Source organism: Lissotriton helveticus, chromosome 7 (genome assembly GCF_964261635.1).
Source record: "Lissotriton helveticus chromosome 7, aLisHel1.1, whole genome shotgun sequence".
Classification (NCBI taxonomy): domain Eukaryota; kingdom Metazoa; phylum Chordata; class Amphibia; order Caudata; family Salamandridae; genus Lissotriton; species Lissotriton helveticus.
The window spans coordinates 1509372208-1509397590 of record NC_136068.1 but is presented as its reverse complement, the minus strand read 5'-3'; the positions used below and the strand labels follow the sequence as shown (position 1 = coordinate 1509397590).

At 43.7% G+C, this 25383-nt stretch overlaps 1 protein-coding gene across 3 annotated transcripts in view; it reads right to left on the bottom strand.

The window, feature by feature from the left end:
* LOC144767510 (sulfotransferase 2B1-like) overlaps positions 1 to 25383 on the bottom strand; it is an 858831-nt gene that overhangs the window by 720427 nt on the left and 113021 nt on the right. Inside the window, exon 1 of one of the 3 annotated variants that reach the window (XM_078650927.1) lies at positions 3590 to 3746. The exons of the other annotated variants lie outside the window; for them this stretch is intronic. Coding sequence (XP_078507053.1) covers positions 3590 to 3657 — 68 coding nt within the window. The 5' untranslated portion in view covers positions 3658 to 3746. Of the gene's footprint in view, positions 1 to 3589; positions 3747 to 25383 lie in introns of those variants that run through there. 3 annotated transcript variants of the gene reach the window in all.

Sequence of the window (25383 nt, the reverse complement as noted above, 5' to 3'; positions counted from 1 at the left end):
CGCTGTGCTGGATTCTCATCTTGCCCAGAGGAGGAGTGGAGTGCTTCTGTTTTACCCTTGAAGCCCTGGGGTGCAACCATCTTTGAGGGAATCCGGATGTAGGGATTTCCCCGCTCGGTCCGATGTATAGTGGGTGCCCACCCCGCGTCATGGCCGCATTGGATTTTGTCAATTTCAAGGATGCGGGTGCCCACCCCACTTTGTACGCCCTTGCGGGTGTCCACCCCGCTTAATCATTGTCCGCTTATGCTTTTATTTTAAAGCGGGAGTCCACCCCGCGTCTCACCGCCGTGGACGGAGGCCGAGAAGGAAGTCAGGCCGCGCGATGCCTGAAGCAGGGCGGGACTTCCACCTCACCAAAGGAAGTCCCACCCGCCCGGAGACGCGAGGGCGAGAAGCAGTGTCGAGCGGGGCTCCCGTATGCCGATGAGAGCTCCGCCGGACGTGCAGAAAAGTCCCGGGTCCCAGGAGGGGGCCTGGGTGAAGAGAAAAGGTGGCAGAGGCCGCCGATGGCAGCGCAGGGCTCCCAAGAGTGAAGGGGAAGCCCCGCACCGCGAGAGGATTGCTGTTGGACCCGCAACGCAGAAAGGCAAAGACCGGAGCCTTGCATCCATCAAGATTGCAGCAAGTCGACAGCCCGGTGAGTGAAGAGGGCTGGGGGTAGAGGGGACCGAGGCACAAGTGCCGGTGCCTATCCCCTGAGCGGCTCCACATGGCAGAGGGCTGCTCCATCATGGGCATATTTTGTTTTCGAGCCCATGTGGCTCTATCGTTGGGCATGTTTGTTTTAAAGCGCCAGTGCGCTCCATTGGGGCATATTTGTTTAGGTGAGCTTGTGTGCTCCAACGTGGGCGCCAATTTCCTTTAATAGCCCTAGTAAGGCCCGAAGGTCCAGAAGTGCCAGGGCCCCTTGCTCCTTTCCCAGCTGCCCTGCGAGAGCGCAGGCAGCTGCAACGTTTTGCATAACTATTTGTACAGAAGGCACAGTGGTGCCAGGCCTCATTCTAATTGCTTCACAGCTGCCCAGCAAGTAGTGGGCAGCTCCATTATTTAGGCCACAGTGCTTTGCGGGCATGTCTTTTTGAAATTAGGAGCGAGATGCACTCATTTGCCCCCTTACATTCACAGCTGTGCAGCACTTAGTGCCAGCTGCACCGTTTAGGTTTGCGCAATGGCGCAATTGGACATTCTGGACAGAGGGCATGTGAGCCCCTTTGAGATGGCCAGTTGGCCAGGGGGGACTGTGAAGTATATAGGGTGCCAGGCCCTTATGTGATTACTGCCACCAATATGGTCTTTATTAGGAGATTATGTGCTAAAAGTGATTTATGTGGTGCTAGAATATGTGATCCATGTAGTACGATTTACGCACCCTGTTTTATACCTCTAAATATGTTTTTTATGATTACGAGGTTGTTTTGCATATTATGGTTTATGCTAGTGGGATTATGTTCCACTATGATTTAAGCCCCTAATGTGAGTTATACTTCGGAGATGAAGGTCTATTGTGTTTAGACTTGCAAGATGATTGCATAATGTGTTTATGCTGGTGAAGTTGGCACAGAATGTAATTCGCGCCTAAATGTGATACTGTGCATACGGTAGTTTATGTTACAGGCTGATGCTAAGTACAGTGATTACCAGTGATTACTGGTTGTACGGTTATGAGATGTATTATCTTTACTAAGTTCACTCTGTGATGGTTCCGACAGTGGTCCAGTGGGCCCTGTCAGGTGTGTATAATCCCTTGTAGATATGACCCAGTGCTAGGTGGCAGCACATATATTATGTGAGTACTATTCTAATGTGTTATGAGAATACAAAGGCTATTTTTGTTTTTATATAACTTTGTGTGGAGTTCCTTTTGCAGTGTGCCTGGGATGTTGCTGCTGTGTACGTGCACAAATGCTTTACAAATGGCCTCCGGGATAAGCCTGACTGCTCGTGCCAAGCTACAGAGGGGGTGAGCAGGGGTTCTCTTTGGAGTGTAACTCCCTTGCCCTGACTAGGGTGGTGGTCTCTGCCCCGCTTTTGCGCATGCCTTAGCCAACCAGAGATCCCATGTCTAACAGAGTTAAAGTGCTGGGTGTCCGGTCCAGTTGAACTTGATTGCTGCCATGAATAAATTGATGGAAAAGTAACCTACCCGAGATGGCTCTTCCTTCAGGATATTTGTTTGGAGAGGGATCGAGCGATAGAGAGATAGAGAGATAGAGAGATAGAGAGATAGAGAGATAGAGAGATAGAGAGATAGAGAGATAGAGAGATAGAGAGATAGAGAGATAGAGAGATAGAGAGATCGAGAGATATATATATTCTCCAAAGTTAAAGATTGTTGGTACGCTCTCAGCAACTCAGACGCCAACCAAAGAGCTTCCAAGAAGGTTTATTCAAGTGACAACATGTTTCGGCACGAAGCCTTGTTCACGTCAAAGAAATTGTTTTCAAAGACAACTAATAAAGCATTCCAATGTGGCATTTTGGTAAACATAAACAAAGGAGTACACGGCAACACATACGGTGACTGGCCCGCTTGATGGTAGTGGTGGCCATATTGTAATGGTCTTTCGATCTCTGCAACACCATATTGCGTGGCCTCAGAATAGCTACAATTAATGTAAACGAGTACATGCTCAATGGCAATACAAACAAATAGTCGAAATAAAAAATACATTCCTCCGAAAGGTAACCACAATCGATTGCGAGAAAAAATACGGGCACATAAGGCTGGACATGCGTATCTGCGCATGCGTGAAAGCAAAGCATAGCGTGTAAGCCCTGAACTACAATCTCGAGTGAGCACTCTATTATATTGCAATAAAGTGTACTGTCAACACATATATTTTTGAAAACAAAAATTGTTGTGTTTACATTCTTAATTGTACTGTATCTTTAACTACATTCATACCTGTTATGTCATTTCTAGAATATAGAATGTTACACATGTCATATTGTACATATTGTATTGCATCTTTTGTAAAGGTCAGTTGTACCTGTGATGCTGAATCTACTGGATGAATTGTAATGAGCTCTTCGAATAATTAAAGGATTAACTTCTTCATACCCTGGATTTATCCTTCATTTCACTGGCGACGGGATTCGGAGAGCGGAACCTACGTGAGCAACTCGAATTTACTCTTGAGGTTTATTATAAAAGAAAATAAGAAAGAGTTTTATCACTCTCTTCATATGACAATCTGCATAATTTTACCTTGGATAATTGGCTGCAGTTTTGGGAGTTAACATCTTAGTTTTCTCACCGCTAATTGGAATTCAGCCTTAATTGAGAAAGATTACAAGAATCGAACTTTTCGTGCGATTTAAAGTGGTTTTGCGTTTCCATCTTGTTCCGACTTCACCGGATCAACGCGTGTTAGATAAGTAACATTTCAACTTTTGCGCGTTTGGGAAAAGGAACATTATCGCGTGTGAGAAAGGTAACATTTCAACTTTGACGCGTTTGGGAAAAGGAACAAATTCATCTTAATCTGTCTCATACAGTTATTGACATGCACCACTTTCAAATATAATCGCCTCTTCGTTCAAATTCTGTTTCTGCACGCACCATGTTCATAAGGTAAATACTTACTGTTCGAGAGTCGATCGTGGAGCTTCTTCTTCCTTGGAACTCTTCCTCGAGACTCCGACGAATTGCATTGTGGTCCGCTTGCGTATGACATCTCACGCACAGGCAGCCATTTTGGTAAAACGTGAAGCTTGAAACGAACATCCTTCACCAACGAGTGTTATCTTCAGCGGTGATTCGCACACCTTGTGCGTTATTTTCATCGGTGATTTGCACACCCTGTGCATTATCATCATCGGTGATACGCACACCATTGCTTTTGATTTAAAAATAAAAAAATAAAAATTATTTATTGGCTATTTTTGTTTTACAGTGAATCTACTCTGGTGAGGTATTTAAACTATATTGATTACTACTATTTTACTGTTAATTGTTTCCAACATCCAGTATTCCATTCTGTTCAGCATTAATTTATTATGTCTCAACCCAACTATAATATTAGCGCACCTCAGGCTTTTTGGGTTTCAGGCAGTGAACCTCCACTTAAATGGTTAGAGTGGAAGCCTTATTTTTGCAACTATATTGATGCATTAGATGAAGATGGAAACATGTCTCATGCTCAAAAGAAAAGACTTCTTTTACATTCCTTAGGTCCTGTAGGACTAAAAGTATATGAAACTATGACTAAACTTTCTTTTCCTGGGGATTTAAATGTGTATATGCTAGCACTGTTACATTTGGACACTTACTTTGCTCCTAAAGTTTGTATAGGTGTAACTAGTTACACATTTTTTTCAAGGAAACAAACTAAGGATGAAAACATTGATCGTTACCTGGCTGACCTTAAGAAATTATCGTTAGACTGCAAATTTGGGGTATTACAAGAAGATCTTATTAGAGATCAAATTGTTATGCATTCTTATAATACCTCAATACAAGATAGATTGTGGATTAATGGAGATTCTCCTTTAGACGACATTCTAGCAATCGCACGTAAAGCGGAAATGTCAGGCAGATGTGCTAATGTAATCAAACTTGAAAATTCTTCTGTTTCTAATGAGATTGTTAGCAAGGTCAATGTTGTTGATAGAAGGAAATTTAACTATAACTCTAAGAACACTATGAGTGCTGGTAGCAGACCATTTTATGCAAAACATTCTCAAGCTTCCTCAAATTCAAAACTTAAATGTTATAGATGTAATAGTTCTGAACACTTAGCAGACTTTAAAGGGTGTCCTGGCTTCAAAGTGAAATGCACTAATTGTGGTCTAAAAGGCCATTTGACAAAAGCTTGTAACAAGAAGAAGAAAAACAAAGTTAATTTTGTGAATGATATGGATGAGGAGGAAATTCTAGAGAATGATCAAGAAGACAATTTAGTAATGAGTTTACATGAGAATTTAGTCTTGAAAATCTGTGATGAAGACATGATTGACAAACCTATTTGCTTAATGAGTATTAGTGGGGTGAATATTGAAATTTATGCAGATTCTGGTTCACCATATACTATTATTAATGAAGAAATGTGGAAGTCTTCTTTTGTCCAACAAGTGGGTGATAAATTGTTAACTCCAGACATTCACCCTAAAGGCTATATGGGGGAACCTATTAATATTCTTGGTTTCCATTGGTTTGTATTTAGATTCAAAGGGAGAGAATGTAGAGGGAAGTTGTACATTGCAAAAAAGGGTCCACCAGTTCTAGGATGGTTTGACCAAAAACAATTACACATCATTTTAGACCTGAACAGTCGTCAACAAGTTTTGCTGGTGGATGACAGTACTACCATAACTAAGGTAATATTAGATAAATTTCCGAAAGTTTTTAGTAAAACTTTAGGGAATCTAGTTGGATTTGAACACAAGATCATAATTAAAGACGACGCTTGCCCTAAAGTACATAAGTGTAGGAATGTTCCTATCCTTGTGAGAGATGATGTGAGGAAAGAATTAGACATGTTAGTTTCTGCTAATATCATTGAACCTATTGAGGCAAGTGAATGGGTTTCTCCTATTGTCGTTGTTAGACGGAGCAATGGAAAAATTAGGCTATGTGTGGATCTAAGACACTTGAACAACAACATTGTGGTGGATAAGTTTCCACTTCCTAAAATTAATAAAATGGTCTCTAGTTTAGGCAATGCACAATGGTTCTCGACCATTGATCTCTCGTCGGAATATCATCAGATATCCTTAAGTCCTGAGTCAATGAAATTTACATCCTTTGTAACCCCTTTTGGTTGTTTCCGTTATAGGCGCATGCCCTTTGGCTTAGCTTCGGCGGCCGCTGTTTTCCAGCGATTAATGTTTCAGCTTTTTAAGGAAGAAAAGGGCGTCAGATTCTTTCAAGACGATATACTTGTTTTTGGGGATGATGAGAGTGAGCACTTGTCTAGGTTGGAGAAAGTTTTGAGTGTTCTTGAAAGCAATGGCCTTACAATTGAGCTTTCAAAATGTAAATTTGCACAAAAGAGTGTGATTTACCTTGGTCATATCATAGACGACGAGGGTGTTCCTGGCAAAAGTAATGTTCTTGCTGATTTTTTATCAAGGATGCCAGTTATGTTGGAAGAGTGTGACAATAATGAGTGAAATGAATTGCAAGTTGCTTTTGTTCATGATGATGGTCTTTCAGCTTTCTGCAAGGAGGAGTGGAACAAAGAATACACTGCTGATGTTAATTTGCAGAAGGTAATTTCATTTACTGTTGATGGTTGGCCGAGTAAAAAAGATTTGTTGGATGATGCTATTAGACCTTTTTGGGAGATTAGGTCTGAACTTTCAGTTACACATGAAACACTTTTGAGAGGTGAGAGAATAATTCCTCCTGTGACTTTGCGTGAAGGGATTATTGAACTCTGCCACGAGGGACATCCAGGTATTGTACGATCTAAGTCATTGATTAAACAATTGTTTTGGTGGCCAGGTTGTGATTCTCAGACAGAAAAGGTTGTTAGAGATTGTGTTATTTGCGCTTCTGCGTATAAAAGTTTGAGTACTTGTCGTCCCCCAATGTTAGAGAGTTCTTTTCCTGAACATCCTTGGGAGTGTATAGCAGTTGATATTATGGGTCCTGTTCAAAGGAATGATGGCTCACACCAGTTTTTAATTGTCATTATGGATCTTCTCTCGAAATGGCCTGTGGTTAAGCTGGTTGAGAGGGCCGACACGGATTCAGTTCTTTCCTTTGATGAAACTTTTATTACGGAAGGAATTCCTTCATGTATTCTCACGGATAATGGGGTCCAATTCTTATCCTTAAGGGCAAAGACGTATTTTAAAAAATTAGGTATTAGGCACAGAACTACTTCACTTAATAATCCTGGTGGAAATGGTGTTGTTGAACGTTTTAACAGGGTTTTGAAGAATACCATTCAGTTGGCTATAAGTAATGATTTAGATTGGCCTACGCAAGTGGGGAAGGTGGTTTGGAACTACCGCATCACTAACAATAATTCTACTGGGATTTCTCCATTTGTATTAATGAAAGGTAGGAATACGCGTTCAAAAACAGTTCCTGCTTGGTTATTCTCTAGTTATGTCAAACCTTGGTCTAATGAAAAGGTGAAAGCGCGTATGGAACCTGTACGTGATAAAAGTAAAAAATATCATGACTTGAAGCATGGTTCTAAGGAAGTTCTGATTGAAGTAGGAGATTGGATTAGAGTCAAGAAGCCTTTTAAAGTTCAGAAAGGTGATTCACAATTCTCTGAACCTTTTCAAGTAGCGGAAGTTTTGAAAAACTCAGTTAGACTTAACAATGGGAAAGTTTGGAATCTGAGTAGGATTGCAAAGTGTAGACTAGGTTCTTCTCACACTGTTTGGAAACCAGAAGATTTGGATGCAGAGTTGAATAGTTTTTCTGGGAATGATGAGTTACAGGCTAATCCTGAAGTGGTTAGTTGTCCTAGTATAAGTGAAGTTCCTTCTACAAATGAGGTTGTGAATTCCTCTACTGAAGGTTCAGAGGAAATTAAGGATTCTGAAGGTTCAAGTTCAGTTTCTGTAAATGAGGATTTATCTTTGTGTCGTCATTCCTCAAGGAAGAGGGTGGTTCCTCTTTGGCTTAAAGATTACATTATGAATAATAAGTAGTGGTCAAAAGTTAAATAACATTTAACATCATTTATAGGTTAAATAACTTTATTTATAGTTTTGGTATCAATTATAATTTTTAGTGTTTAATTTTTTTTTGTTTTGTTACTTTATTAGGAAAGGGGGATGTGTTGTGTTTACATTCTTAATTGTACTGTATCTTTAACTACATTCATACCTGTTATGTCATTTCTAGAATATAGAATGTTACACATGTCATATTGTATTGCATCTTTTGTAAAGGTCAGTTGTACCTGTGATGCTGAATCTACTGGATGAATTGTAATGAGCTCTTCGAATAATTAAAGGATTAACTTCTTCATATCCTGGATTTATCCTTCATTTCATAGCACCTCATTAAAAAGCATTGTAGTTAATAGTTACAATATAAATCATTTGTTGATGGTACCATACTCATTTTAGGAATTGTGGTGTGTTCTAAGGTGATTTTACAATGTGAAAAAGCCTTCTGCTGGGATATCATGAATCATGTTTGAAAGAAAACTATTATCTCATGCTTTTCCCACAGTGGTTTGGAAGGGGATCTATAAGCTAAACTGAAAGCATATTTTCTGTAAATTCACATTATCTTTCTCAGTCATGTGAGAATGAAGTCTGACATTCTCAGTAAAACATGTACATACAACAAGGACAGAGACTGTCAGTTGATTCCTTTGTGTTCTACTGCAGCCTCCTAGAGTGTTCTAAAGTACAACTAGAGCGCTAACAGTCCTACTTATTACAAAGGTATGACACACCTGAAGCCATTTTGATTGGAATAAAGTGGTAACTCCTAAAACATTTAATTTAAAAAGGAACAAAATGAGGGGGTATTTTATGCCATAGAAAGTATTATTAGTGCTGCAGAAAGAAAGATTAGGGCACATTTTGAGTGACTTCTCAAATCCTCTACTATTTCATTAAAAAATTCTGACATGCAGTCTTCCAAGATGGCCACCAGAGACAAAAGAGCCCAAATGTAGCCCAAATATTACCCAGATGTAGCCCAAGTATAGCCCAATGACAGAATGTCCCAGAGTGTTCTAAAGAACAACTAGAGCGCTAACAGTCTTACTTATGACAAAAGTATGGCACACCAGAAGCCATCTTGATTGGAATGAAGTGGTAAGTCTGAAAACATTTAATTTAAAAAGGAACAAAATGAGGGGGTTTATTTTGCCATAGAAAGTATGATTAGTGCTTCAGAAAGAAAAATTAGGGCACATTTTGAGTGACTTCTCAAATCCTCTACTATTTCATTAAAAAATTCTGACATGCAGTCTCCCAAGATGGCCACCAGAGACAAAAGAGCCCAAATATCACCCAGATGTAGCCCAAGTAAAGCCCAATGACAGAATGTCCCAGAGTGTTCTAAAGAACAACTAGAGCGCTAACAGTCCTACTTATTACAAAGGTATGGCACACCTGAAGCCATCTTGATTGGAATGAAGTGGTAAGTCTGAAAACATTTCATTTAAAAAGGAACAAAATGAGGGGGCTCATTTTGCCATAGAAAGTACGATTAGTGCTTCAGAAAGAAAAATTAGGGCACATTTTGAGTGACTTCTCAAATCCTCTTCTATTTCATTAAACAAATTCTGACATGCAGACTGAAACATGCACTTTGAACACCAGCAGCAGACTTCCCTGGTGAGCAGTAGCTTTACTACAGTGATGTAATGAGCAACTAGAGTGCTAACATTCAGAATGTATGGCAAATGTGTAACACATCTGAATGCCTTCTTGATGGAACCAAAGTAAACAAGCATTGAAAATGCAATAGATCTCGCCCTCGTTTAGGTTAAAGCCATTCTGTTTGTAATGAGGTGGCTTTTTAGCTTTGCTTTTATTAGTCTTTTTAAAACTTTCATGTAAATAACATGCATATGTATGCATATATGTATGCATGCATTTATATTTGTATTTATATAGATATGCAGAATATATATGTATGTATATATTACCTACTGACGGTCGTCAGTAGGTATATATAGTTAGGACCTAGTTTCCATAGGAAATCCGCAACATTCTATTGGGAATAACTTTGGCGCTGGTTGATGAATCTTCGCAAATTTCTCAAAGAAGATGGCTCGCTTCGCTCCTCTCCTTCCCTGAAAGTTTGGGGGAGATTAGTCAAGTGGGGGCTGAGATAAAAGGGGGGTCCCAAAACGTGTTTTCCCCATGTTAATTTCCATAGGACCTTTAGACACGGCTACAGCTTGAACCGCTGAAGGGAATTACACCAAACTCGTCAAAATGGTAGTGTCTGGTACGCAGATCACGCTTTTGGTAAAATAGTGTAAATCCCTCCAGTGGTTCCTGAGAAAATTAAAAGAGAAAACAGTTATATATCTATAAGCGAGCACCGTGCGCGCACCTCGCGATTTTTCGTTTTTTTTTTTTTGGGGGGGGGCCTTGGGGGGGCTTCTCTCTTATTTTCATCTGTTTTATTTTATTTCGAGGGTGCCCAACCCTCGTTTTACCCCCGAGATCACCGCCGCGGCCGGAGCCGCCTCAAGATGGCCGCCGCCTGGTTGTGGGCGGGGCCGGGACGACGTGGTTTCCGCTTCCCCCTGCCTGGGGGAAGCCTTTCATGTGCCCGCCGGTCTCCCGTGCCGAGGGGGAGACCGGATAATGATGCCGGCTGGTGCGGGGCTCTAAACAATTTAAACTGCAAACGTGTCTCGTTTTAATACAAAATACAGCTTTTTATACAACCGTCTCCCAGTGTATTGCGATTTAAACGTTAGAAATCCGGGAGCGCGCGCGTAGCAAAAAAGTCTGGCAATATAAACCGCTGCTTCACACGTGGAAATCGCAAGAAGTTACATGCGGTGATCTTGGCGGGAGATGCAAGCAGCTGTTCGGATACAGCTAAAATGACAGGTAACCAAGCGCCACACGGAAACAATAAATAGAACTGATCCGAACACCTCTGCCAGGAGGAAGCGGCACAGATGTTCCGACTGTCCTGGCTGCCTGCCTGAGGGGGTGCTGTGACACAGCCAGTGATTAAATCCTACTTCATGGACGCTGCAGCCGCAACAGCGCCTGCCTTCAGCTGGCACAGCAGTAAGAGCTGGCGAGCATAAACTTATCAGGCAGCATTTCTGACGCATGGGCGTCCGCAGGGAGGGGCAAGGGGGGCACTTGCCCCCCCCTGGATCGCCGGTCCGTCCGGTGCTGGCCCAGTGACAATGTGTAATTATCACTCAGGCAGCGCACGTTGCTGTAAGGGACGCCCATGTGGAAGTGGTCTCTTAAAGTCTTTGATTCTGTTTAAAACATTGAATTGCATAAAATAGCCCTACTAGAAGTGTAAACTACTTTAAAAAGAGAAAAAGGCTTACAGGCGCAGACAAAATGTGGAAATACGAATTCCAATGAGCAGGATGTGCGCCAAAGCTGCAGTCCACTTAGTCACCCCTGACAACCACCACACTTCTCTCAGTGTTTTGAAAGTTAGCAGCACACTCCACAAGAACTGCCTCTTGGCGCTTCGGAATCAAACGTACTCAACACACTGCTCTCCTGACCACCTTGCGAGAACCTCTCCTATCGACGATTCAGCTTGAATAGTTAAAAGTAGCCAACATCACATATCATGTCTGTGTGAGAGTGTATAGGACTGTGCGTTCACTTTTGGGAGTGTGTGAATCTTAACAAGGGTCTTCTGCCAGTAAACATTTGGTCCAGCATGAAGTTTTACTACGAACGACGTATTAGACAGGAACAAGAAAATTTACATTTTTGGTTAATAAATGAGTGTAAATTGCTGACAGGTTTCCCTATTAAGGGTTCATTTGTAGGCTATGGGACACCATTTATGTCTTAGTGTGCTGTAGAAAGAGCAAACATGCTGCCTTAAGCCACTTCAGAGAGCTTTGTACTCAATTATTTACAGTGGCGGTAGCAGCTTTTGGGTGTGTATGTGTTTTATTACTATGTTTATATACAGCTACTGGAATTATACAATTCTGCAGCCAGGCATTCTCTGCATATCTATAAATCTGCTGCTCTTGCAACCCAATCCACGATCTGCAACATAAATTGGCATATTTCAATGAAATAAAACTTGTTTCTAGCCCAAATTGGTAAAAAAATTACAATAAAGTGCCATTTGTGGTGCAGCACAGAGTGCACACTCTTTGCCCTGGTTATGCTGAATTACTAATTGCTGTGGCAGGCATTTAGCTGGTAGTAATGAGGTATTTTATTACACTGATACTATAGCGCTCTGTACACCTCTTATCAAAATCCCAACGTGCTTTGCAGACTTGGTAGTCACTGGTTGCTATTCAGTAGAGCATGGATGAGATTTCTGAGCAGGGAGGCCGTCAACATTCCTTTTACGGATGTCTTTTGTCTCCTTAATTTTCACAATTACAGCAGGCTGTGCTTGAGCCATCTGAAGAACTAAAAGCAATATTCAGACAGTGCAAGCAGGTACACAAATCAAATCAACCTATTTATAAATCTTAAAGTCGGAATAAAGAGTGTTTTATCAAATCTGTTGGATTTGGTCGTAAAACCATGCTGCAATGCATCTGTTTCCTTCATACGAAAAACTCCACCACCAGTGCCACTATTTAACATTAATCTGCTAGTTCCTGTCTCCTGAGGCGTAAAGCCGGGAGTTGTTGCATTTCCTCCTTTTAAAATTGTTGATACTGTGATTTTAATATTCTGCACTCTGGCACTTTTAAAACATTGTGTTGATACTGTGATTTAATACTTTGCACTCTGGCACTTTAGGGAGACGTACAGCGGACCTAAGCGCTGTCACGTGACACCCTCGATCGCCTCCCAGCGCCGCTGGCCACGCCCACTTTTGGCCACGCCCCCTTCCCGCCCTACTTAGAGCGCTGAACCACGAGCGCTCGCCTAGTTCCTGTCTCCTGAGGCGTAAAGCCGGGAGTTGTTGCATTTCCTCCTTTTAAAATTGTTGATACTGTGATTTTAATATTCTGCACTCTGGCACTTTTAAAACATTGTGTTGATACTGTGATTTAATACTTTGCACTCTGGCACTTTAGGGAGACGTACAGCGGACCTAAGCGCTGTCACGTGACACCCTCGATCGCCTCCCAGCGCCGCTGGCCACGCCCACTTTTGGCCACGCCCCCTTCCCGCCCTACTTAGAGCGCTGAACCACGAGCGCTCGCCTAGTTCCTGTCTCCTGAGGCGTAAAGCCGGGAGTTGTTGCATTTCCTCCTTTTAAAATTGTTGATACTGTGATTTTAATATTCTGCACTCTGGCACTTTTAAAACATTGTGTTGATACTGTGATTTAATACTTTGCACTCTGGCACTTTAGGGAGACGTACAGCGGACCTCAGCGCTGTCACGTGACACCCTCGATCGCCTCCCAGCGCCGCTGGCCACGCCCACTTTTGGCCACGCCCCCTTCCCGCCCTACTTAGAGCGCTGAACCACGAGCGCTCGCCTAGTTCCTGTCTCCTGAGGCGTAAAGCCGGGAGTTGTTGCATTTCCTCCTTTTAAAATTGTTGATACTGTGATTTTAATATTCTGCACTCTGGCACTTTTAAAACATTGTGTTGATACTGTGATTTAATACTTTGCACTCTGGCACTTTAGGGAGACGTACAGCGGACCTAAGCGCTGTCACGTGACACCCTCGATCGCCTCCCAGCGCCGCTGGCCACGCCCACTTTTGGCCACGCCCCCTTCCCGCCCTACTTAGAGCGCTGAACCACGAGCGCTCGCCTAGTTCCTGTCTCCTGAGGCGTAAAGCCGGGAGTTGTTGCATTTCCTCCTTTTAAAATTGTTGATACTGTGATTTTAATATTCTGCACTCTGGCACTTTTAAAACATTGTGTTGATACTGTGATTTAATACTTTGCACTCTGGCACTTTAGGGAGACGTACAGCGGACCTAAGCGCTGTCACGTGACACCCTCGATCGCCTCCCAGCGCCGCTGGCCACGCCCACTTTTGGCCACGCCCCCTTCCCGCCCTAACGGTCCACTACTTAAAATGTGTATCCCCAGAACGCGCAGCGGACGTGCGCAGCGGGCGCGCCGTTTGCGCGCCGAAGGCGCGCCTAAGGCAAGCCCGTCTGCGCCCGTCCGCGGCCGGGGCCAGTCATACTGCCGGCAGTGAAGCACTAGTTGGGAGGACTGCATGGTCAGGTGAGGACCTAATGGCGCTTGCCCCCCTTTCTAAATGTTGTCCTCATTCTATAGACCCTATGACCTTCAACTCCCCTCAGCGCTGTAATAATTGCGGGATAGCCATCGGCAGCGATGTCTCGCTGTCACTCCTTAAACCCAAATCCCCATTCCAAACCAGCCTCAGGGCGGGCCTACTCAACTGCAGATCCTTAGCAAAACACGCAGATGATGTATGGCTTTTACTTGAAGAGCAGGAATGGGATATCCTGTTTTTAACTGAAACCTGGCTTAAAGAGGAAAATGTTACTTCCATTGCACTTGCAGTCCCTCTGGGATTTAAAATATGCCTTGCCAACCGCCCCGGGACTAAAAGAGGCGGTGGTGTAGCCATTATATTCAAAGAGCATTTAGTACTGACATCCTCAGCCCCCACTACTATTCAAGGAATTGAAGGCCTCCACTTCTGCTTCCAAGTGAGCCCACAGCTATCACTAGCAGGACTAGTGATATATCGCCCCCCGGTCAGCGCGGACCCCTACCTAACCACTTTACTAGATACGATTGTTCAGAGTTCGCTCCTCCATCCCCTTTTTATTGTGGTAGGCGACTTCAATATCCATATGGATAAACCCGATTGTGCCATGGCAGAGCTACTCAGATCCACGCTAAACATGGCCAGCCTCAGACTGATCAATGAGGGCCCTACACATACAGGGGGACATACTATTGATCTCATCTTTTCTAATATTAAGAACGTACTACCTGAGATACCTCTCCCCCTGACATGGTCAGACCACTCACTCGTCCCATTTACACTTAACATTGTGAATGATATTCCTGCGTCGAGTAAATGCTACTTCATGAAGAGGCAATGGAGTAAGCTGACCCCTGACACTATGTGCCCGGTCCTTGCACAAACGACCCCTTCCTTGACAAACAATTCCAATACGGATGCGATACTGCTCAATGAATGGATCAGAAAGATGGTTTCCTCCATTGCTCCAGCTTCCCGGGCTCTATCAAAAAGAGACTCCCCCTCAGCTCCCTGGTTCTCGCAGGAACTTAGGAATGAGAAAGCGGCATGTAAAAAATTGGAGAGACGCTGGAGAGTAAACTACGGTCTGGAAGAAAAAGTTAGGTATAAGGAAGCCTCAAAAAAACTTCGGAAAGCCATCAGGAAAAGTAAAAAGCGCTTCTATGCGGACTCGATTCGTCAGGCAGAACAGTCTAGCAAACAAGTTTTCAAAGTGGTACAGTCATTCTTCAAACCAAAGTGCATTGAAAGAGAGGTGGTACCCACAGCTACGCTATGTGAACAAATCTCAGAGTTCTTTGATCATAAAATTAAAAAAGTGTACGACTCTTTTGGTCCAGTAGTAAAAACAGTGAAGCAGGACCGAGCGAATAATGGCGAGCTAGGAGAGACCCTCACCCAGTTCACGTATATCCCCCTGAACGAGGTAAGGCAAGAACTTAGCCGCTGCAAATCCGGCTCCCCTGATGATCCCTGTCCAGCTAAACTATGGAATGCCATAGCGGACTCGGTAGCCCCCACGCTTCAAGATATCTGGAATTCTTCCATCACATCGGGCATTTTCCCGGACGTGTGGAAGCACGCTACTCTCCTACCCCTAAAGAAAAAACCCAATGGAGACCCAGATGACCTCACGAATCTTCGACCAATATCCCTGTTGGCTGCCCCGGGAAAAATGCTAGAAAAAATTATACAGCGCCAACTGAGCAAATTCGTGGAATCCAACAATACTCTACATGAAACTCAATCGGGTTTCCGTCCCGGCTTTAGCACCGAAACAGCACTCATAGAGGTAGCCGAGTCAGTGAGGTGGTCGATGGATGCAGGAAACTCAGCAATGCTGGTACTCCTGGATCTGTCGGCCGCCTTCGATACGGTGGACCATGCCAGACTACTCAGCCGGCTGGCAGCGATAGGTATTCAGGATAGTGCACTGGGATGGATAAGCTCCTATCTATCTCTGAGAACGCAGAAGGTGGCACTCGGGACAATCTCCTCCTCACCCAAACCCCTCAGCTGTGGAGTCCCGCAGGGTTCGGCCCTCAGCCCCCTTTTGTTTAACATCTATCTGGCACCTCTCTTTGCGTTAATTGCCAACTGGGGTGTCAAGGCAATCTCGTATGCTGACGACACCCAGTTGGTATTTCCGTACTCAGAGATGACGCAAGACTCCTTCGCAAATTTCAAAGGCTGTCTCCAGGACATAGCACACTGGATGAACACTAATAAACTAAAATTAAATGCCAATAAAACCGAAGTCATCTTCTTCGGGAAGGGACCCACCCCCGCCCCAGAACTCTGGTGGCCTACGGAGATGGGCCCACCCCCGTCACCTAGTCACTCGGCAAAAAATCTTGGAGTGAGATGGGACGATAATATGTCCTTTACATCCCATATCCAACAAGTGGCCGGATGCTGCCTGAGCAAGCTAAGTAACCTTCGTAAAATTTTAAAACTTCTACCGGTGGGCTGCAGAAAAACAGTTGTTCACGCAACTGTTACCTCACGACTGGATTATGCCAATGGCTTGTATCTTGGCCTCCCTAAATACCTGACTCACAAGCTTCAGGTAGTTCAGAATGCGGCTGCGAGACTGTTACTGCGAATCCCGTTTAAGCAGTCAGTCTCTCCGCATCTTCGTACCCTGCACTGGCTACCAGTTGCCAACAGAACAAAATTCAAAGCGCTGACGCTTGCATTCAGATCTTTGCATGGTTCCTGCCCACAATACCTGAAAAACCGTCTCCCAAGATACTCCCAAAGCCGCGCACTACGGTCCAATGACCGTGTTCTACTGGCTGTCCCACGTGCTAAGAAGGCCCGACTAGGCGGTCGGACCTTCTCAGCGAATGTCTCCGCTTTGTGGAACTCCCTACCACAAGCAATTCAACAGGCCCCAACCGAACCCTGCTTTAAGAAATTGCTAAAGACCTGGCTTTTCACCCAGCCACGCTAGCTTCCCCCCTTTTGGCCCAGGTTATCGGTGAACTTCTAGCGCCGGGACACCTCCTTGTGAGGTAGCTGTTCGCGCTGTATAAAATCCAGTATTATTATTATTATTATTTCCTGTGTAACTCAGGAGGTTATTTATCCATGGCTAAAGAGCCCGCATGGATGCTCAATGATGTGGGACTCCTGGCAGTTCCATAGGATGTACTTGTGTATGTTCAGTTTGATTTATGTTGAGGAATTTTCGATACCTTTTCAATGTTATTACTTGCATTTAAGCAAAAAAAGATGAAAATACAATCCACAAATTATCTACAAATTAAACAACCAAATGCGTGAACCACACCATAAGGCAGCCTTACACTATTTAATGCCCACTCTGACAGTCAAACTAAATCAAAGCACAAAGTGAAATTATGTATCACAATTTACTCTGAAGTTTTACTGTAGCCATTAATAGAGTATGAGCAGTACCTTTAATGATGCAATGAAAGGTCTATTTTATTATTGATACCAAAAATGTGATGTTTGGTGCCTTTTGGTATAGAGAATTAAGCGAGACACAAAGAGTACAGAACATGTTAAGCCTTAGGCATTAATGAAGTACAAAAAGGTATTCTTTAAATCACACCTTGAAGATCCATGAAAATATGGAGTAGCCTTGAGAGGTGGTGCCAGACTTTTAGGGCCAATACTAGGTGTACAACTAATTATTTTGAAAGTCATGAGGGTAAGTTGCTCCGCTTCCCCCTGCCTGGGGGAAGCCTTCGTTGTGCCCGCCGGGAATTAGCATTTAAAAAACCTTTGAAATTCACTGAAAAAACCATAGGTTTTAGGCCTTATATAGTTAGGAATTAGCCTTTAAAAAACCTTGGAAATTCACTGAAAAAACCATAGGTTTTAGGCCTTATATAGTTAGGAATTAACATATAAAAAACCATTGAAATTCCTCCTATATAGTTAGTTGGTCTAACTATATATGGCGCACCCGCAATCCACTGCTGATGATGTCACATATTACATCATTCATGACATGGTCAGTGACATCACTGATGACATCACTGATGACATCTCAAATGACATCACTGATGACATCTCATTTGACATCACTGATGACATCACTGATGACATCACTGATGACATCATCCAGTGACTGTCTGTATATTAAGCTGTATGTATATGTAGCGCCCGCATGCCGGAGATTGGAAATGCAAGTGGCACGTATAGGCTGGAGGGCCGAGCATGGTGTGTGCCTTCTTAATGCTTAGGGCATTTTGTTGAACACATACATATATATATTCACTGAAAAAACCATAGGTTATAGACCATATATAGTTAGGAAGTAGCATTTACAAAACCTTATTTTACTCACACAAAACCATTGAAATTCCATATATAGTTAGTTGTACTAACTATATATCGCGCACCCGCAATCCACTGCTGATGATGTCACATATTACATCATTCATGACATGGTAAGTGACATCACTGATGACATCACTGATGACATCTCAAATGACATCACTGATGACATCACTGATGACAACATCCAGTGACTGTATGTTTCTGTAAAGTTAAAATATGTCTTATATATTGAAGAATGAGTGGATGTATAAGTGTCTGGATGATGTATTTAGTAGGTGCATGACTGACTGTATAAGTGAGTGATTAAATGTGTCTCACTGAGTGCATGGGTTAGTGACTAAACTGTTTTAAATTGTGCATCATTGTGTCTGTTGTTTTGTAATCTGATGCATGTGTTGATCATTAGCTATAAGACTCACTATATGGGTTATTGATTAGTTGGCCAAGTATTTGTATGGGAGACTGAGTGTGGGTGTCTGGGTGTCTGGGAGGTGTATGACTCTGTGCATAGATGTGTGAGCAGTTGATTCACTAGATGTATGGGTTCAAAAGTGCATGTGGAAACAGCTGTATGGGCGGTTTACTGTGTGCATGAGTGTATTGGTGAGTGAATGGATATCTCAGTGCTACATGTCAAAGTAAGTACATATGTAAAACACAGTACATGTGGTAGTTGACATATATAAATAACTGTGCATAAGAGCCAGTGAATGTGTGAGTGGCTGTATGGATTATTGTGAACTTGTATCAGGGATTGTATAACAGAGTAAATATGTGTTATTATATGTTTCAATAAGTAAGGTGTGTTTAACTATATAGTTGAGGAAATGGAGGTGTGATTGATTCTTTGCAAGACTGACTAGGTGTGTGAGTAACTCCATGGATGAGTGACAGTCTGTGAGTGTCTGTTTACACTGAGTGTATCTAAGGTTATATTAGAGTCTGAAGAGGTTCATCGTATCATCACATGAATTATGTCATCAGTAATGTCAAATGAGATGTCATCAGTGATGTCATCAGTGATGTCATTTGAGATGTCATCAGTGATGTCATCAGTGATGTCACTGACCATGTCATGAATGATGTAATATGTGACATCATCAGCAGTGGATTGCGGGTGCGCGATATATAGTTAGTACAACTAACTATATATGGAATTTCAATGGTTTTGTGTGAGTAAAATAAGGTTTTGTAAATGCTAATTCCTAACTATATATGGTCTATAACCTATGTTTTTTTCAGTGAATTTTCAAGGTTTTGTAAATGCTAATTCCTAACTATATATGGTCTATAACCTATGGTTTTTTCAGTGAATTTCATAGGTTTTTTAATAGCAAATCTTTATAAAAATAATACATTTTAAATCGAATTTTATATTTTATAATTCTGTCATTTTTTTTTATATTCTTTTTGGTGCGCTCCCGGGGCGCGGACAGGTGAACGCACGGGTAAGCGCAATCTTGCGGTGCGCCCCGGGGCACGTACTGATGCGCGTCCCGATAGCGCTATTGCCGCGAACGAAAACAACTTCGTGACGTATCGCGTAGCCGCCACGCCTTGCGTCATAAGGCACGTATCGCGTAGCCGCGAGATGCGTCTTATGACGCACCGCGTAAGCGCACCCGGAAGCGCCCCGATGCGATTACGATACACGCCCGGGGGCGCGTAGCGTAAGCGCGTCAAACCATGTGACTTTAAAATAACACTTTTCATTGGTTCAGAACTTTTTTTTTCCAAATTGTGTGAAACCCACCCATTTCTCTCACTATTGCTTTGTACTTGGAGAGAGCAAGAGCTGTTCTGTGTACTCTGTTTATCTCCTACTTTTCTGATCTCCAGCAATGGCTGCAAGAGAGTCATCCAGCAGTGATTCAGAGGGATTTTTAGATGAGGACCCTCCTCAGCAAAAGAAAAAAAAACATTTCATCTGGAAATTTTACGACATCCCTGAAGGACAAAAAAAAGTCAACGCTCCCAAAGTAACCTGCAAAATATGTGGGAGTAGTTTATCCAGAGGCAATCCTCTGAAAAAATATAGTTTTGGAAATGCTAATTTAATCAGGCATGTGAAAAGAAGACACCCTAACAACTTTGCCAGGGAGAGTGTCAGAGAGCTGGCACGGAATGTACCCACAGATGGCGGCAGCACCTCCACTGGTGGAGCAACACCTTCGGGACCACCCCGTGGAAGAATGGTCCCTAACATTCAGCCGGTGTTTGCAGGCATCAAATTTCTGTGCACGGAGTGTGACGAACTGCTCTGCTATGGGGAGCAGAGTGTTGAACTCATTGCCCTAAAGAAACAGCAACACCGCTGCTCTGCCAGTCCCTAAATTTTCAAATTTTTTTGCTCCTGTTGAGCAGTTTTGGAATCCTTGTTTTTGTTTTTCCCTTGACAAAAATCCAAAAAAAATATAAAATTGTTTTAAAAAAAGTCTAAAAAAAATATAAAACAACAAAAACAAAAAAAAAAATATATAAAACAACAAAATCAAAAAAAAAGTTCTTTTCAGAACTACCTCCAATTTATAAAAAGAAGCTTTTTTTTTTTTTTTTTTTAAAGTCTGTCATTTTTTATCTCCTGGTACGCTCCCCCGTAAGCTCCCCGGTGCGCGTACCGGGCGCCCCCCCCCGCGAAAATCGATTTTTTTTTTTTTTTTTTTCACCCGCGGGAGCCTTTTATGGCCCCCACATCAAAAGTAGGGGGTCAGGGGGGTGTACCCTGCCCCCTTTTGCTCATTTCCCCCCTTTGATTCTTGCCACCTCTTGTGTCTCAATCCTACCGAGACACAAGATGGCGGCCGCTGCGGACTGTTTCGAATGTTTACAGACACCCGAGAACCAATCAGCTTGCCGTGCGCAAGTCGCGTGGCGCGCCCGAAGCGCTCCCCGGTACGCGTACCGGGGGCGCGGCTCTAGATATATATCTTTTTTTAAACCTAATTTACTCAAAATTCACAGGACCACATATCTTGAGACCTAGCAAAGGCACATCGGGCAAACAATATCTACAATTTTGCCAAGTTTCGTGGAAATCCATTCAGCCGTTCGAGCTAAAAGTGAGGCCAACCGCCCTATGGAAAATTGCATGGCAAAAACACGTTTTGGGACCCCCCTTTTTTATCGGCCCCCCCTTGACGACCCCCCCCCAAATTTTCAGGGGCTGCTCAGAAACAAAATGTTCCATTTTCCTGAAAATTTCAGCCAATTCCGTCCACAAACGCCAAAGTTATTAGACATAGAATTTTCAAAAATCCCATAGAGAAAAAATCCTAACTATATATACCTACTGGTGACCGCCAGTAGGTAATATATACACATCAGCAGTGGATTGCGGGTGCGCCATATATAGTTAGACCAACTAACTATATAGGAGGAATTTCAATGGTTTTTTATATGTTAATTCCTAACTATACAAGGCCTAAAACCTATGGTTTTTTCAGTGAATTTCCAAGGTTTTTTAAAGGCTAATTCCTAACTATATAAGGCCTAAAACCTATGGTTTTTTCAGTGAATATATATATATATATATATATATATATATATATTACCTACTGGCGGTCGCCAGTAGGTATATATAGTTAGGATTTTTTCTCTATGGGTTTTTTGAAAATTCTATGTCTAATAACTTTGGCGTTTGTGGACGGAATTGGCTGAAATTTTCAGGAAAATGGCACATTTTGTTTCTGAGCAGCCCCTGAAAATTGGGGGGGGGGTTCGTCCAGGGGGGGTCGAGAAAAAAGGGGGGTCCCAAAACATGTTTTTAACATTGAGTTTTCCATAGGGCGGTTGGCCTCACTTTTAGCCCGAACGGCTGAATGGATTTGCACGAAACTTGGCAAAATTGTAGGGACTGGTAGCCCGATGTGCCTTTTGTAGGTCTCAATATATGTGCTACAGTGGATTTTGAGAAATTAACGTTTAAAAAAAGATATATATCTGTAACAGCGGACCGGGCAGCGCTCCAGGACGCGTACTTTTCGCGCAACGGAGCTTTGTGAAGCGAAGCTGATTGGTTCTCCGGCGTCTGTCAACATTCCAAACAGTCCGTAGCGGCCGCAATCTTGTCTCTCGGTAGGATCGAGAGACAAGAGGAGGCCAAAGCGAGGGGACAAATGACCATAAGGGGGAATAGTAGATCCTCGCTGACCCCCTAGGTTTGATGTGGAGGTTTTAAAAGGGCCCCGCGGGCCAAAAAAAAAAAATAATAATAATAATCGAACGGCTGAATGGATTTGCACGAAACTTGGCAAAATTGTAGGGACTGGTAGCCCGATGTGCCTTTGCTAGGTCTCAATATATGTGCTTCAGTGCATTTTGAGAAATTAACGTTCAAAAACAAGATATATATCTGTAACAGCGCTCCGCTTCGCGGAGATAAAATTATATCTGTATTACCTAGCTGTTGCTAACACCAGTTAGCTTCGGCTAGTAGGAGATAGCGACCATCTTGGGCCCCACTTTGCATGCGAGTGATATTTATCACTAATGACATGCAAAGTGGGCATGCCAAGATGTTAGCGACTGGAAACAGTCGCTAACATCGCTATCTCCTATTATCAACTTTTGGAAATATTCGAGATAAGCGCGAATATCTCCAAAAAGTAACAGCTGCCCTGAGCAGTTCTTAGCCATGTTATCCAATGGGAGGTGGATAACATGGCTAAGAGCATTAGCTCGGTAATGCATGAATATCGCTGAGTTTTCAGCGATATTAATGCATTGCGGTCGTTTTTTATCGTATTTGCGATAAACCTTGATAATAGCAAGGTTTATCTGCGATAATTTCGGACGGTAAAAAAATCTTTGCAATGCATCGTTAGGGATAAATATCGCTTAACTTTGGTAATATGCCCCAACGTCTGTTAACGTTCGATTCGAAGGAAATCAGGAAGTGTTGAAAAACATTGTCTGCGCCATCTTGTCTTTTTTCAAATGCCACACTTTTGTCGTGCACGGCAGCCATTTTAGATGCCTTGACCAGACCCACTCTGTGCACGCTGTCGATCCTTAGCATGGCTCCCCACCCTCGCAAGCATCTCACCCAGGCAGTGGTCACCCCCGCTCTCTGTCTTATGCATGGGTAATAAACCTCCCCCCATCTGCGCTGCTCTTCCCTGAGAATCACACCCTGTGCCCGCCCGACACCTCCCTTTCGCCCTATTCACTACCGCACCCTCTGACACTCCTTTTCCTCTGTGTCCGATTGTCCAGGCCGGTCCTAGGCTATCAGCTAGCCCTGCAGATGTAGTTTATGGCCACAGCTGTAAAGAATCACCCCTCTTCAAAGGAGTTATAGTAGATCAAGGCCCACACTCGATGAGATCCGTCACAGCAGAAGCATTGCTATTATCTGAAAACCATCCTGTATTGTGATTGGGGAGATGGACCGAGCGTGAAGCGGAAGATTCCAGGGATGACTCTTTGTACATCAAAGTTTTTACAATTATGTGTCACATTAAAAATATATAGCACTCCGACAAAGTAGTAAGATTATAAAACTTTAATAATTTATAAATATATACAAGAAAACAAAAATAGTAATAACATATAAACATTTTTAGGGAAAAACAACGAAGTAGCGGTCGGCTGTGCGAATAGTCCCAACGCAGCACAACGTCCAGATTTCCGGCGTGGGGCGTCGCGGGGGGTGGGTCATCAGTAGCAAACTGTTGTGCGAATAGTTCCAAGGCAGCAGAACGCGCCGAAATCTAGATGACACGAAAGTGATGTCTAGTAAGTTGCCACCCAGCAAATAACGGCGTGGGGCGTCGCGGGGGGTGGGTCATCAGTAGCAAACTGTTGTGCGAATAGTTCCAAGGCAGCAGAACGATGGCACCAAGGTGATGTCCAGTAAGTTGCCGCACTGGTTTTGGTATCCTACAATGCTGCTCCGAATAACGGCGTGGGGCGCCCCGGGGGAGGCGGCGTGAACGGGCCTCTCCAGGTGGAGTGTCATCTGTTGTAGTGGGGCGCCCCTTTACCGTTTCAGTTGCCATTCCGTCCGTTTTTGGTCCACTGTGTCAAAAGCCGCAATTCAGCTGAGTTGCGCCCACTCTTGCGGTGCAGCGATAGGCGGCTGTCACAGGACTCTCAAAATGGCGGCAGGCTCTTTCCTTTTTGGGCCTGGTCCACTGAAATGGCCCTGGGACACCTTGGAAATCGGACGCTTGTCTGCTAGGTCTTGGACCCCATTCTCGAAAGCGTCCCCTCCGCCTTGAGAATTCATCAAAAGTTTTGGGGGCCCCGACTCCTGCAGGCTTCTGGTGGGGAGCGGCTGCCATGATTGCTCGCGGAATGACCACGACGGAGCTACGAGATGGTGGTGCTCTCATGCGGACGCCAGTTTAGTCTGAAACATCCAGAAACAAGGTGGGGCTTTCATCGTTTGGGAAAAAAAAAAAGTTTTCATCCAATGAAAAGTGTTGTTTTTAGGTCATATGATCAAGCCTTCCATCATTAGGAAACCAAAAGTAAAATGAACCAATGAAAAGTTTTATAAACAAGTCACATGACCTGTTATGCGGCATAGGGTATAAAATGCGGAGAAAATACGTTGGCACGTGAGGCGGCGTCAGTAGCGGACCGATGTGCGAATAGGCCGAAGGCAATACAACGCGCCAAGATCCGGATGGCACCGAGGTGGTGTCATAGTTGAGAGTTCTGAGCAGCGGTTGTAACACTGTCTGAAGCTTATTTGCAGCTGCTGCAGCTTCACTACGCGCCAAGATCCGGATGGCACCGAGGTGGTGTCTAGTAAGGTGCACTGGTGTCAACATCCTACAATGCTGAAAGTCGGCGTGGGGCGCCCCGTTGGCCTGTGAGTTTGCGTCAGTAGCGGACCGATGTGCGAATAGGCCGAAGGCAGCACAACGCGCCAAGATCCGGATGGCACCGAGGTGGTGTCTAGTAAGTTGCCGCACTGGTGTGGCCATCCAACAATGCTGAAAGTCGGCGTGGGGCGCCCCGTTGGCCTGTGAGATGGCGTCAGTAGCGGACCGATGTGCGAATAGGCCGAAGGCAGCACAACGCGCCAAGATCCGGATGGCACCGAGGTGGTGTCTAGTAAGTTGTCGCACTTCTGTGGCCATCCTACAATGTTGAAAGTCGGCGTGGGGCGCCCCGTTGGCCTGTGAGATGGCGTCAGTAGCGGACCGATGTGCGAATGGGGCCAAAGGCAGCGCAACAATATTTTCTGACTGACACCACAAGGCGCTGAGATGCCAAGATCCGGATGGCACCGAGGTGATGTCTAGCAAGTTGCTGTACTGGTGTGGTCAT